Here is a 15,136-nt window from a genome sequence, read left to right as displayed (position 1 = left end):
ACCTTGAATCTTTAGTGCCCACCGTGCAATTCTTGGACTTTTGCTGTCAATGGACATCGACTTAAGAAAGGTCAAACTCATCGCGTCAGTGATAACAGTGAAACGGGTTGCTTCCACGAAGTGCCTGAAATTTTCGATAGCCATCAGCATCGCTAGACATTCCCGCTCAGTCGCACTGTATCGTTTCTGGGTGGCGGAAAGTTTCTTAGAGAAAAATGCAATGCATTTCCTCTCGCCATTAAAATTTTGTGTCAAGACGGCACCTACGGCCAAGTCTGAACTATCCGTTTCGATTGCGAATGGAAGGGAAAAATCTGGGTTAGAAAGAATGGGTGGTGATGTCAGCGCGGATTTAAGATTCCGGAGTGCATTATCTGCAGCTTCTGTCCATCGAAATTTGCCTTGATTTTTCCTCAAAAGATCTGATATCGGAGTAACTGTTTGGCTGTAATTTCGAATATATCGCTGGTAGAATCCAGCAAGACCTAACAGTCTGCGGATCTCCTTAATATTTTTAGGAGCCGGGTAGTTTAAAATTGGTTCGATTTTGGCGCTATCCGGTGCAATACCTTCTTCGCTCAAAATGTGACCCAAGTATTTCACGGATTTTTGGCAAAATTTCGACTTCTCGATGCTAATCGTAAGATTAGCCTCACGTAATCGTTGTGCAACGACTTTAAGTAAACGTAAATGTTCCTCAAAATCTCCTGATGTGACGATTACATCGTCCAAGTAAACAAATACTTTGGGCTGTAAATCAAACTTTAGAACTCTGGACATTAATCTACAAAGAGTGGCTCCGCTGTTTAACAATCCGAAAGGCATAGTTTTGTACCTCCAGAGGCCTCTAGGAGTCCTAAAAGCTGTGAAGTCTCGAGAATCAGGATCCAGAACAACTTGATGATAGGCGTCCTTCAGATCAATGATCGTGAAGTACTTTGCCTTTTCCAAGCGCTCTAAAATGTTGGTCATGTTTGGGAAAGGGTATTCGTCGCGTTTGGTCATCTGATTGAGTCGTCTAGCGTCCAGGCATAGCCTCCAATTTCCGTTCGGCTTTTTGACCGGAAGAAGAGGGTTTACGAACTCACTGCTGCATTCCTCAATCGCATCCATGGTTATCAATCTTTCGATTTCTTTGTCCACTTCCTTTTCGACTTTGGGAGAATATTTGTAGTTTGGTATCTTCTTTGGTTTGGCGTCTGGCAGGATCTCGATTTTGTGACGGATCAAATGAGTCCTTCCGATTTTTCCATCGTATGACCTCGGGAAACCTTTGATGATCTCCAACAGATCGTTCTTCTGATTTTCGCTTAACTGGTGCTCTGTTTCGAGTGAATCTAATCCAATTTCGTTATTTTCAGGTGCTTCTAGTGACGGAATGTTCAAACTTTCGTCCTCGATTGGCTGCGTTTTTAATCCCAAGTGGTTTTCGTCGAGTGATAGGCTGAAACACATCATGTTGAGGCTTTTCGGATCCTGGGACGATTGCTGCTGCTGGTTAGATGATGACTCGGTGAGGGTTACGGCTGCTCCGCTGCTCATCATTGGTCTAATGTCGAACGCTCGCCAGAAATCATAGCCACAGATGAGTTGTTTGGCCACATCCGGGATAACTACTGTTGGAATAACAACTGTCTTGCCCTCGAAAGTTACTGGTAAGTTAACAAATCCTAAACATTTTAATCTTTCGCCACTGGCTGTCTGTGCTTTAATACCGATATTCTGAATCGTAAGATTCCATCGCCTGAGAAGATCTAAAGAGTTAATTACTGAAATACTTGCACCTGAGTCAAGTAAACCTGTTATTTTTGAACCAAGAATTTCAACTTCTACATGCGGACATTTGTTCAAGTTTAAATTAACTACAAACACTTGATTGAAATAGTTGTAATTGGGAACCTCTTCGTCATTTTCGTCATTAGGAGAAAGCTGGTTCCAATCGGTTTCTCCTTTCACTCGTTTTTTGAATCGGAACTACTCTTGTGTTGTTTGGGACAATTTCGCGCCGTAAAATTCGGTTCGCCACACGCGTAGCAGTAAATTTTACGCGGTTCTAAACAAAATTTGGCTATGTGTCCTACTGTTTCACAATTCCAGCATTTTAATTCTGGAGATTCCTGTGTTTCCTGTTGCTCTACTGGAGTTTTCTTTTCTGACGGGTTGGGTTGAAAGTTGTTTCTAAATTTCGATTGACGAAACTTGTTGATGCGTCCAGATATTGCGTTGACTTCTTCTTCTTCATCGTCATCTGGTTCCAAATCTTCTTCGGTCTCGTGGGAAATTTGATGTACATTTGAATGAAGACGTTGTTGATTAGTGGAATACAGTGATGGTTCTAGAGAATCGAAAATGTAGCAATGATCTGCTAATTGTTTAAGCGACGATATCGGGGTTAGTGCTAGTCTACGACGGTATGAAATTTTAGTGTTATCGAAAATCAATTTAAGTTTCCTCTTTTCGTTCATCCGATATGAAAGGCTTTTCGAAAGTCTTTCCATCTCCGCAAGATATACGCTAAAACGTTCATTCGATCGTTGTTTGCGCTCTCGCATCTCCTCCTCGATTGCTGAATCCTTGTTTGGGTTTTCGTAATCCGTAAGTAGCTGATGAATTAAGTGTTGCCACGAAAGGAAATTTTCGCAGTATGTGAAGTACCATTTCCTAGCATCTCCTACAAAAAATAAGTACGCTTGCTGCAACAACTCCTCTTCGTTGACTCGATTGGCTTTCGCCAAGATAGTAACCTGTCTGACGAACTCGGAAGCCGAAAGTGCGCGTGGGTGGAGATCCCCGTTGAACTGGATACCCCACTTCTCGATTTTGGTTCTAAGATGATTGTAGTAATGTGACATCGGAGGGTGCTGAATTTGTTGTGGTGCGGGTGAAGATGGAACAGGCATCTGTTGGTGATTACTATTGAGTGGAAACGTCATTGATGTGTTGACCGCTTGATCGTGTCCATTCATTGCTGCTGATGGATGAGGATTTGGTCCTCTTGGCGTCGATAGCAGGCTCCATTCGTCGATGTAGGTTCTGACAGACTGCTTGATCGTATCCTTTATGAAATCTTGCAGGTTGTTCAACCAATCTGACGGCACGTTTGGTGGAATGTTAGGTGGATTTTGTTGTATTGAACTTCTTACAGACTCGCGAACTTGTTCTTCTATTACCTGCTCGTCGAGAGGTAAACTGTAGTTCCCTGAGTGCTGAGATCTGTTAGCATTGTAGTTCTGGTTCAATGATAGATTCTGTAAAGACGGTAACGGATTCTCATCGAAATACGGTTGGAAAGGTCCTTCTGCTCTCGGAGCTTCAAAGTTATCCATAGTATTTCGTGGATTCTTGTCAAACGGAACTGAAGATTTGTGTTTATCGAATCGCTGATCGCACACGGCTTGTTGTGGCTCTCGCGTTTGGAAATTTGCTGCAACGTCACCGGAACCGTACGGAAAATTATTCGAATTCGGAAACGGATGCATATTTCGCGAAGGTAGCTGTTCAAAGTTATTTGCGAAAGGGAACTCAAACGACGCGTTATTTCGCAAGTTTTGATTCGGTGAAGAAGCAATATTAGGAGGTGGTAACGATAATCTGCTCGGAATTTGAGGGGGTGGTTTTGTCAAATCGAAACGCGATTGCATACGAGACTGAGCTTGCGGTAGCTGTTCGGTTGGTGCCGCAGTCGATAGACGCTGCGTGATATTTTCGATATTTGCCGGTTGAAGATTTTCTTTGAAAAATTTCGAGATTAGATCGAGAGTTTGATTTTCTAACGAAGTTTTCATATTCGCGTTTGCACAGGGTGCTCGATTGATTCTGTTTCGTAAACAAATTAATTTTGATCTGTATCTGCTTGAAATTTTAGTATTCAAAAAGTTTTCAATTTCGATAAGTTTCTGTTGAATTCGGTGTTGTTGATTTTCAAGTGGAACTGTTGAGTGGTAAACATTACCAGTTCTGCGATCTTCATTAAGAAGAGTTCTTAATAAACGACGTTGATTTGCAACATTAGTTGGTGGTTCGTAGCCACGGAGAACGAGTTCGTAAACAATTTCGTCTCCATCTAAATCATCTGCGTGATAATCGTATAGTTTTTCCATGATAAAGTTAATTTAATGAGCAATTAATAAAAGTAATTGTGAAAATTTAAAGACAAAAACGAACGATACTTCAAACGATCGATAGTGAGCCTAAACACGTTGGGCGCCAATAATGTAATCACATTTACTCTGGGGGAGAATGTAACCCCGTATAGAGTAAGTTGTTACCCGAAATGTCCCGCAAACCTGCACTGCTAATGACCACCTCACTTGTGCGCCAACGGCGGAGATCATCCGCCGATGTGAGACGGCGTGTTGGATGCCCAGCTAGTAAAACTTTCTCTCAGGGCGGGTCAAGCGGACGGAAAAGGATAAATACTCTCAAGCGAAACACAAAACGCAAAGTAAAGAATTTGCAATACGAGACGAACCAACCCCAAAACTTACTTTGCCCAAATGAGCTTCGCTCACTAATCAAAATGCTCACAAAATACCATTTTAGCTTTATATTCGGTAGCTCTCAATCAAAACATAACAGAGTATAACATAATAATCGTGATTATAACCTGAGACTGTTTACCCTGGGTTTGCAAACCATATTATAAATGTTTGGTCGAACTAAACTATGAATATTTCATGTAATAATGTTTTTATATCTTATAGTCTAGAGAAGATCTGACCTTGTTCGTTGCCGACGTAGTCGGATTGTTGTCCACGGTTCCGTTTCGGTGGTGATTGTGATTGCTGTGGTCAAATCACATACGAACGACTTCAGCGACTACCGAGGTTTGGTCTTGTTGACTCAGAGCTCGGATGTGAACTCCTACTGACCTGGCCTAATCCGTGAGCTAGATTCGGATCGCCGATCGGAGAACCCGATGGGGAATCCACGGTAGCCGTGTCCACTGGCTCAGGGCAGAGACTGGTGCCCCTACGAACGGATGACAGCATGCAAAGCCGACCCGGAAGTGTCGGAAACCCTTGACTCGGAACCCTAACGGGAGTTCCTACGGCTTGATTCGGCTGGTGAGCACAGCTTTTACGCTAGCCGGATGGCTTGCGTCTTCGACCACTAACCGACCGGGGTCCCTTGGCTCGGAGGTGGTTGCTGGTACCTCCTACGGACGTGCAAGCTGCCTGGATGACCTTGACCACGCTATTGCCGATCACTCGACCCAAATGTTGTTTTCTCCCACTGGCCAGACTCGGTTCAAGAGGCTGGATTCGGAACCGACTGGCCGAGACGACGGAACTGTAGAATCTACAGAAAAAAACCTTCGTGTGAAGGTTTAATCTACACACACGTGTACGATTAGATTATGTATCACACGAAAAACGGACAAAACGGACAATGGTCATACCTGATGATCTTCTTTGATATAACGGATAGATCTCTTCGTTTCTTAAGCTTTAATTTGGTATTGCTAGAGCAGTTCTAATACGAAAATGGATATAATTTAGTGTTTCGTTTTTGTTTAGCAAAATTACTTATCACTCACTTTCAAACACGCTTTTCATCGCATGCACCGATGATACATTTAGCGACAGTAAATAAAGGCTGGAAATACTGTAATAAAATGTTACAAACTATTCCACCATGTGGTATTTCACCGCAGCCTACCATTTGTATCGAACGGAAACGAAAACACTTAAAATCTTCTGCGTGCACAAAACTTCTACTGCTCTCGATGAAGCCCAACGAACAAAGAGGCTTGAGTCAGCTCCTCGTGGCTTTACCAATCCCTTGGATAAGCCGCCAAACTCACACAATGGATTTCGGTCGAACCTAAGAGTAAGTGGGAAAGGTAGAAAGAATGCCACAGTTGATCAAGTTGTACTAAAAGATTTATCCAAGACACCGCTCATATACACTGAGGTGATTCGAATAAACGGTGTACAGAATACTGTTACAAACTGACCGATACACTGCAATAAATTCAATTGAATATTGAAAGCTGACACTGAAAATTTTCAGCACTGGTCCGGATACTAAATGATCATAGCTTTAGCTTTTCTCGGTAACTGGAAACTGGAGTCTACAATTTTATCATTTTTGAGTCGCTCGAAGTTCCGAGTTTAATTTTTTCATAACACGGTTTAAGTGTAAATTTTAAAAATTTTCTGATATCCTGGAGAAATGGTTTCACTGAAATATATGCACTTAGTAGCTGAGCCAAAAATTCCCGATTTCTTGGAGGAATTTCCGATTTTATCCCGATGGATTTTAAATCCCGTCTTTTTCCCGCATTTCCCGACTTTCGCGAATGAGTGGTAACCCTGCGTTTTGGACGCATAAATAAAAAAAAATTACAGCACAATTTTTTTAAGTTTGATTTGAGAATCAGAATGAGAATATATCCAGGTAAAATCCGAACTTTTCCAATGAAATCCGGGCAACCAGGCCGGACCGAATTTTATTTTAAGTATTCAGGTAAACCCGGGATGAAATCGGACAATCTGGCAACCTTATTCTAGGCCCTATCAGTGCTTCTTTTAGGTAATCTTCGATCAACCTGTATACATATCTCAGGTGGTGATGGAAATCCTGTGCTAAGTGTTAGTAAAAGTTTTTTTTTGGTAAACATTGTAACCATGACAATTCGTGACGTCAGTTGCATTTTCAAACAAACAACCAACAGCGAAAACTAGAGAAAAAAAATCATTGCCAACTGCTGTTTACGGTTCTCGCCTAGGATACATAAACATCCTGGCAAGTGACGTAGGCTTTGTTTACCTTTTTACTTTTTGAATAACGAGTTCTGTAATAGTGTGCGTGTTTCTTCATCACCTTCTTTGTACCACATTGATCTTCGATACCGCATCGTAAATACAGCTGAGAGTTTTTCCTTCAAGATGAATTACATGGGATGTTCCTTTAGGTAAAAAGTTTGAAGGCTAGTATTCTCGACCATAAAGCTCCAAAAGCGATAACAAACAGCTCTTTACAAAGACAATGGCCGATTTTGCTGAATTCGTCAAGCTCCAAGCCTACAGAAGTTGTAAATCCGTCTGGTCCAAAGTGCTGAATTGTGTACTGCTTCAACACGTCACGGAGGATCCGTTGCCGAGTTGTTAGCAGTTTTGTCTTGAAGTAACACTTAAAAAAACAGCACAGTGATCCGCCCAGGGACACAGGTTTGATATTTTCACGGAAAATGGCGGAATTTTTGGTGGTATTTTTTTTTTCGAAGTAAATCTGAACGGAAAGTTTTTACTTTTTTTTGCGAAATGCACTGGAAACATCTCCATATATTTTTGTATCTGCAAACACCCGCTAATGAGAAAAATTACTCAATCCCGATGAAAACTTGATTTCGGTTATTGAATATAGGCAGTTAGTGAAAAATTCCGAATCAGCGCGCGAATGTTCGCCCATGTATAGGATTTTTATCAGAAGCGTAAAAAGCAGCCGTTTCTGAAAACAAAGATTAATATAAAATAATTTTTTACTTGACTTTATGCCGAAGTGTAGAATTTTACGTTTCGAACGCAGTTAGGTATTTTCACAACTGCTATTAAATCCGTCATTCAATTATATTCGTAATTTTTTAAAAGAGAGTTAATAGTCTTAGGAATCAAATGCTGTTCTTGGTTCTTTGTACAAACAACTGCAAAATTTTCTAAAAAATAGTTTAGCACTAAGGTCGTACTTTTACCCCACCCTACAATGTGCTAAAAATTTGGTGAAATTTTTTTTAAATTGTTTGATTTCTATCATGTATTACCTGATAGACTCATGTGCTTAGATCAGCGTAGTTGGATTTTTTTATCCAACAAACAACTCAAAGGTAATAAACATACACATAATCGAAAAACAAGTTAAGTGATCAATAGTAAATAACGCAAAAAAAAGTATAATTCGCCAAAAATTTAAACTGTTTGTTCACAACAAACGGTTTATGTTAGATTAAGGCGAATATGAACCAAACATGAGCTCTAGACAGTCTCAAACTCAAGTTGACTTCCCTTCCTTAACTTTTTTGAATCCAGCTTAACAAGAATCCCGTCGGCATGAATGGTGGTGTAACACTATCCTTCATTCTTATCTACTATTTACTGTTACATTGTAGTCCGATTACTTACACAATAATCGGTGTCTACTTGATTTTAATGACCCAGAAAACCAATTTACCAAACACACAAATAATGAAGAAAAATGGCAGCACAAAATGAAAACAACCCTAAAATTCAAAACAATGCAGTGAATTTTCGGCATAAAGCGAAAAAAAAAAAACAAACCAAACACATCCGATTATTTTCTTTCGAATTCTTTCACGTCGAGCTATAATTATATGCCGTCCACTTTTGACAACAGTCGTTTTCAAAGTATTTCGATTCACATCGAAACGTCCACTAGCACACACGCTTTGGGAAAATCATTTCTGTACACCTCGGTCCCATCTTCTCTCGATGGGCAAGGTCAGCTGATGAGTGTCGTTGACAGTGAAAAAAATTCGTTGCCATCGACTTACTGACTTGCGACCACTACTACTGTCTCAGAAAATCACGGCGGATCCGGCTGTCCCCGGTCACTTAGATGATTGACTTGGAGGGAATAGTTTGATGCAGTTGATGCAGTTTCTGAGTTGTACACTTTAAATAGATTATGATGGCTCCAGAGAGTGATCCGTTGTTAATCATTATTTATAACTCTCTGGAGCCACGGAAAGTGTACGGTGTTAACTGTTCAATTTTAAACGAATTCTAAAAAATTCAACAAAGAAAACGAGAGAAAAAAAACATCACAAAAAATCAAACGAAATGTTCTGCACATGATTCATTTTCCTATTTGTGGCAGCTATTCCCTATAATCAATCTTAGCTAAAACGTCTAAAGACTCACCTTTTCATCGGCACCAAATCGCCTGAACGATCATTGATGCTGGCATCTAATTGGTTTGATCTGCTTCTCTCATTCCAGCGAAAAAACTACGTCAAATATGCCAAAGTGTTCCCGTTTTCGTCACTTTTGGACTTCAAGCTACCCTCCAAATGGTACCGCCGATCGGTTGGCGGTCTGGAAGTGCTCTGTGGCCTGGCCATGGTGCTGATTCCCAGCCGTGAGTGATTCGATTTCGTTTTTTTTTTGTTTTGTTCGATGACTTAATACACCATTAACATACTTTCTAAATCGTTTCTTTCAGATAAAGTCAAGAATACGGCTAACGTAACCCTGCTGATGCTGATGTTCCTGGCCGTTTACTCACACTACATGGTGAGCGATCCATTCGAGCGATGTGGACCGGCTTTGGTGTTTACCTTCATGCTGATCGGAAGGCTAGTGATATGGTATCAGGTGAGAGTCTTCAAATGTCCTCGTTTTTTACTTTTTTCATTCAAAGTTTAATGAAAAACTAGTCGAATGCGCCTAAAATATTAATAAGAATATCGTCCTGAAATCTGAAATTGTAATAAGAAATTTTAATCTAAGATACATGTGAGTGTGAATCTGAATTTGAAATCAAAAGTCTCGAATCGAACATCCCAAATCGGAAATCTGAATCTGAAATCTGAATCTGAAATCTGAATCTGAAATCTGAATCTGAAATCTGAATCTGAAATCTGAATCTGAAATCTGAATCTGAAATCTGAATCTGAAATCTGAATCTGAAATCTGAATCTGAAATCTGAATCTGAAATCTGAATCTGAAATCTGAATCTGAAATCTGAATCTGAAATCTGAATCTGAAATCTGAATCTGAAATCTGAATCTGAAATCTGAATCTGAAATCTGAATCTGAAATCTGAATCTGAAATCTGAATCTGAAATCTGAATCTGAAATCTGAATCTATTTTTAAACTGTGACCCAAAGATGGGTCTTGACTCAAACATTCAGTCAGCGAAACTTTTTTTGTAGAGAAATGAATCCAACTTAGATGAAATTTCAGGGACTAGATAAGGGAAAATTGATGTTGAAAAACATGCGAAAAAAAAAATTCGCCTTGTCTCCCGGTGAGACTTGAACCCACATCTTGCGCCTCTCCGGGGCCCATGTATTAACATTCTACTACAGGAGACCAACCTGGCGTATGAATATTATACTGGTTGAGTGTCGATGTCTATCGGAATGAAGGGAATAGTTCTCCCATGTGATCATAATCATTTTTCCTGGTCTATTTCTATTCCCATCTTTTCATCTTACGGTAGTTGGACTCAAATTTGGATATTTTAGGCACGGCAAGATTTGCATTGCCTTCTCATATACTGCACGGGTTGTCAGTTATGATGAGAAATGATGCGTTTGCCGTATTTGGATATCCAACCAAATTCGGTGTTTGGCACCGCCTTATTTTCTATTTTTAAACTGTGACCCAAAGATGGGTCTTGACTCAAACATTCAGTCAGCGAAACTTTTTTTGTAGAGAAATGAATCCAACTTAGATGAAATTTCAGGGACTAGATAAGGGAAAATTGATGTTGAAAAACATGCGAAAAAAATTCGCCTTGTCTCCCGGTGAGACTTGAACCCACATCTTGCGCCTCTCCGGGGCCCCGGAGTCACAGTCATCTTTGGGTCACAGTTTAAAAATAGAAAATAAGGCGGTGCCAAACACCGAATTTGGTTGGATATCCAAATACGGCAAACGCATCATTTCTCATCATAACTGACAACCCGTGCAGTATATGAGAAGGCAATGCAAATCTTGCCGTGCCTAAAATATCCAAATTTGAGTCCAACTACCGTAAGATGAAAAGATGGGAATAGAAATAGACCAGGAAAAATGATTATGATCACATGGGAGAACTATTCCCTTCATTCCGATAGACATCGACACTCAACCAGTATAATATTCATACGCCAGGTTGGTCTCCTGTAGTAGAATGTTAATACATGGGCCCCGGAGAGGCGCAAGATGTGGGTTCAAGTCTCACCGGGAGACAAGGCGAATTTTTTTCGCATGTTTTTCAACATCAATTTTCCCTTATCTAGTCCCTGAAATTTCATCTAAGTTGGATTCATTTCTCTACAAAAAAATCTGAATCTGAAATCTGAATCTGAAATCTGAATCTGAAATCTGAATCTGAAATCTGAATCTGAAATCTGAATCTGAAATCTGAATCTGAAATCTGAATCTGAAATCTGAATCTGAAATCTGAATCTGAAATCTGAATCTGAAATCTGAATCTGAAATCTGAATCTGAAATCTGAATCTGAAATCTGAATCTGAAATCTGAATCTGAAATCTGAATCTGAAATCTGAATCTGAAATCTGAATCTGAAATCTGAATCTGAAATCTGAATCTGAAATCTGAATCTGAAATCTGAATCTGAAATCTGAATCTGAAATCTGAATCTGAAATCTGAATCTGAAATCTGAATCTGAAATCTGAATCTGAAATCTGAATCTGAAATCTGAATCTGAAATCTGAATCTGAAATCTGAATCTAAGATCTGAAATCTGAAATCTGAAATCTGAATCTGAAATCTGAATCTGAAATCTGAATCTGAAATCTGAATCTGAAATCTGAATCTGAAATCTGAATCTGAAATCTGAATCTGAAATCTGAATCTGAAATCTGAATCTGAAATCTGAATCTGAAATCTGAATCTGAAATCTGAATCTGAAATCTGAATCTGAAATCTGAATCTGAAATCTGAATCTGAAATCTGAATCTGAAATCTGAATCTGAAATCTGAATCTGAAATCTGAATCTGAAATCTGAATCTGAAATCTGAATCTGAAATCTGAATCTGAAATCTGAATCTGAAATCTGAATCTGAAATCTGAATCTGAAATCTGAATCTGAAATCTGAATCTGAAATCTGAATCTGAAATCTGAATCTGAAATCTGAATCTGAAATCTGAATCTGAAATCTGAATCTGAAATCTGAATCTGAAATCTGAATCTGAAATCTGAATCTGAAATCTGAATCTGAAATCTGAATCTGAAATCTGAATCTGAAATCTGAATCTGAAATCTGAATCTGAAATCTGAATCTGAAATCTGAATCTGAAATCTGAATCTGAAATCTGAATCTGAAATCTGAATCTGAAATCTGAATCTGAAATCTGAATCTGAAATCTGAATCTGAAATCTGAATCTGAAATCTGAATCTGAAATCTGAATCTGAAATCTGAATCTGAAATCTGAATCTGAAATCTGAATCTGAAATCTGAATCTGAAATCTGAATCTGAAATCTGAATCTGAAATCTGAATCTGAAATCTGAATCTGAAATCTGAATCTGAAATCTGAATCTGAAATCTGAATCTGAAATCTGAATCTGAAATCTGAATCTGAAATCTGAATCTGAAATCTGAATCTGAAATCTGAATCTGAAATCTGAATCTGAAATCTGAATCTGAAATCTGAATCTGAAATCTGAATCTGAAATCTGAATCTGAAATCTGAATCTGAAATCTGAATCTGAAATCTGAATCTGAAATCTGAATCTGAAATCTGAAATCTGAAATCTGAAATCTGAAATCTGAAATCTGAGATCTGAAATCTGAAATCTGAAATCTGAAATCTGAAATCTGAAATCTGAAATCTGAAATCTGAATCTGAAATCTGAATCTGAAATATGAATCTGAAATCTGAATCTGAAATCTGAATCTGAAATCTGAATCTGAAATCTGAATCTGAAATCTGAATCTGAAATCTGAATCTGAAATCTGAATCTGAAATCTGAATCTGAAATCTGAATCTGAAATCTGAATCTGAAATCTGAATCTGAAATCTGAATCTGAAATATGAATCTGAAATCTGAATCTGAAATCTGAATCTGAAATCTGAATCTGAAATCTGAATCTGAAATCTGAATCTGAAATCTGAATCTGAAATCTGAATCTGAAATCTGAATCTGAAATCTGAATCTGAAATCTGAATCTGAAATCTGAATCTGAAATCTGAATCTGAAATCTGAATCTGAAATCTGAATCTGAAATCTGAATCTGAAATCTGAATCTGAAATCTGAATCTGAAATCTGAATCTGAATCTGAAATCTGTAATCAAAAATCTGAAATCTGAAACTTAAATAAATAAATAAAATCTCAAAAATGAAAAAAAAAATGAATAAAACGAAATTTAAAAAATGACGAAAACTACGAAAACATCATAGAAGATATAAAATGACAAAAATTATTTAAATGACACGAATTGCAAAAGTGACCCAATTGACATGAATGATATTCATGTTTAAATGAATGACAAAAAGACGAAAATATACTCAAATCGAACTAAGTTACATGATTTTTTGTTCTTTTCATCCTCACAGGCGAGTAGACGAGATGCCCTGTTGGCTGCCGAAAAATCCGCTGCCAATGGCGTGAAACAGGATTAAGCAGTGCACCGTTTGACAGCTATGATCTCATCAAGCCCCGAGATGCTGGCGCACAAAGCAAGAATACATCCTAATGATAATCATCAGAATAACTGGAGCCGATGTTCAGCGGCAATTACCCAACAGCTTCTCTTGGACTAATTGGATGATCTTAAGACTATCTGGAATGTCATAATTCGAATGAAAAAAGACCAAACTTGGCACCACAAATCAACAACTGGAAGCTGTTTTCTAAGATCCAAACATGACCGGTCGATGTTTCCTTACGTTCAAAATGTACTCACACTCCGCCTGTTGCCGAGAAAAAAAATCGCTCTGGTTCGAATCCTTGAAATCCATGAGACATGCAAAATTTCGCGCAACAGAAGAAAACGACCAGAAAATAGATCTGGATAATCTGTAGAACAAAAAATAGACATCAGACCAAGAAAAGCTATCAAATTCTAGTCCCCCAATGGAACCTCCAAGGGTTAATCGTTAATCGCACTTATAATTGTAGACTTCAGAAAGACCCTTGGGCATTTCACCTTATGGTTTCCAGAAAATAGATAAAAAAATAAACTCATAAAACGAGGGTGAAAAAAATTACTTCTGTGAAGAGAATCGCAAAACTAGTTCGACTGTGTTCATTAATGAAATTAATAAAAAAAAACCACCATTTTGCAGCAACACCTCTAGTCAGTTGTACATTTTATTTGAAAATATAAAGCAAAATCATTATCTTTGTCCTGTAAAGTATACGTTCTATAGGTTGTGAACTGGCATTGCTGAACACAAAAGCGCCGTTTTAGTTAATTTTTCTTTTGGTATGTACCTATCACCAATCTTACAAGAGCCCTCGAAAATGCCTAAATCCTTAATCTTATCTCAATATTCGATAAGCTTAAAAGACTTCAGCGAACGTTTTCAGTTTGATAATATTGATACGTAGACATTATTGTGAGATGAAGAAATCATTTACATACCAAAACAAAACAAAAGCAAAGAAATAATAAAATAACAATTCAAAACGAGCAAGTAACCAACAAAACTATTGCACCAACAATATATCTAGAATGGCTAACTGGTAATACAAAACCAGATGAGCAACAGAAAGTTATTTAAAGTTAAAAAAAACTACAAGTCATGCAAACATTAACTTATTCTGCGAACAATTAGGTGGCATTCTACATACACATATGAAACAAAAGAGAAATTCAAGAGAGCAAACCTGCAATAAGAAGTGTTTCATAAATGACCAGAAAACAGATTAACAAAAAAAAATTGTAAAAGACATGTTTTAGTGAAAACAAAACGAAATTGCACATCTGTTCAGCACTAGCGAGTAAAATTATCCGAACATTTCTGGGCATTATTCAGCAAAATTCATAATCACAATAGACGAGGAAAAAATTCTGGACCCTATCAATACGTCAGTCACTCGAACAGACAAACCCAGCAATAGAAATAATTTTAGAAGCAAATAGAAAAAAATGAAAATAAACAATACACACACGAGAAATAGACCGATGTTCACAAATTAAAAAGAAACCGACAACATTACAGTTATTATACGACAATTGGATGAAAATAAAATACAACCTTTCACATGACTGTTGTGTTCCGGGTTTAATGGAAAGAAAAATATTTGGTTTTATCAGGAAAACATTGATCCGAAATACTGCAAAATTTGCCAAATGACTTGAAAATGCATAAGACGTCGAAATATGATGTACACGCAGAAAAATAGAAATTAGTTTCAAAGGAAAGTGCCGCAAAAACAAAGGATTTGTTTGATCCCCCTTTGATTTTGGGACAAATAAAAATTCCT

General features: G+C 38.1%; 1 protein-coding gene across 8 annotated transcripts in view; it reads left to right on the top strand.

Moving 5' to 3' along the window:
* The window catches only part of LOC129756706 (novel acetylcholine receptor chaperone), a 52,368-nt gene extending 37,450 nt beyond the window's left edge, over nucleotides 1-14,918 (top strand). For all 8 annotated transcript variants that reach the window (XM_055753697.1, XM_055753694.1, XM_055753689.1 and 5 more), the window contains exons 3-5: nucleotides 8,961-9,099; nucleotides 9,184-9,335; nucleotides 13,261-14,918. In XM_055753697.1, the coding sequence (XP_055609672.1) occupies nucleotides 8,961-9,099; nucleotides 9,184-9,335; nucleotides 13,261-13,326 (357 nt within the window). In that variant the 3' untranslated portion in view covers nucleotides 13,327-14,918. The remainder of the gene's footprint in view (nucleotides 1-8,960; nucleotides 9,100-9,183; nucleotides 9,336-13,260) is intronic.
* Nucleotides 14,919-15,136: the final 218 nt, after the last annotated feature.

The sequence above is a fragment of the Uranotaenia lowii genome, chromosome 3 (genome assembly GCF_029784155.1).
Source record: "Uranotaenia lowii strain MFRU-FL chromosome 3, ASM2978415v1, whole genome shotgun sequence".
Lineage (NCBI taxonomy): Eukaryota > Metazoa > Arthropoda > Insecta > Diptera > Culicidae > Uranotaenia > Uranotaenia lowii.
Note: the sequence above shows the minus strand (reverse complement) of the source record. Positions and strands in the feature narration are given on the sequence as shown.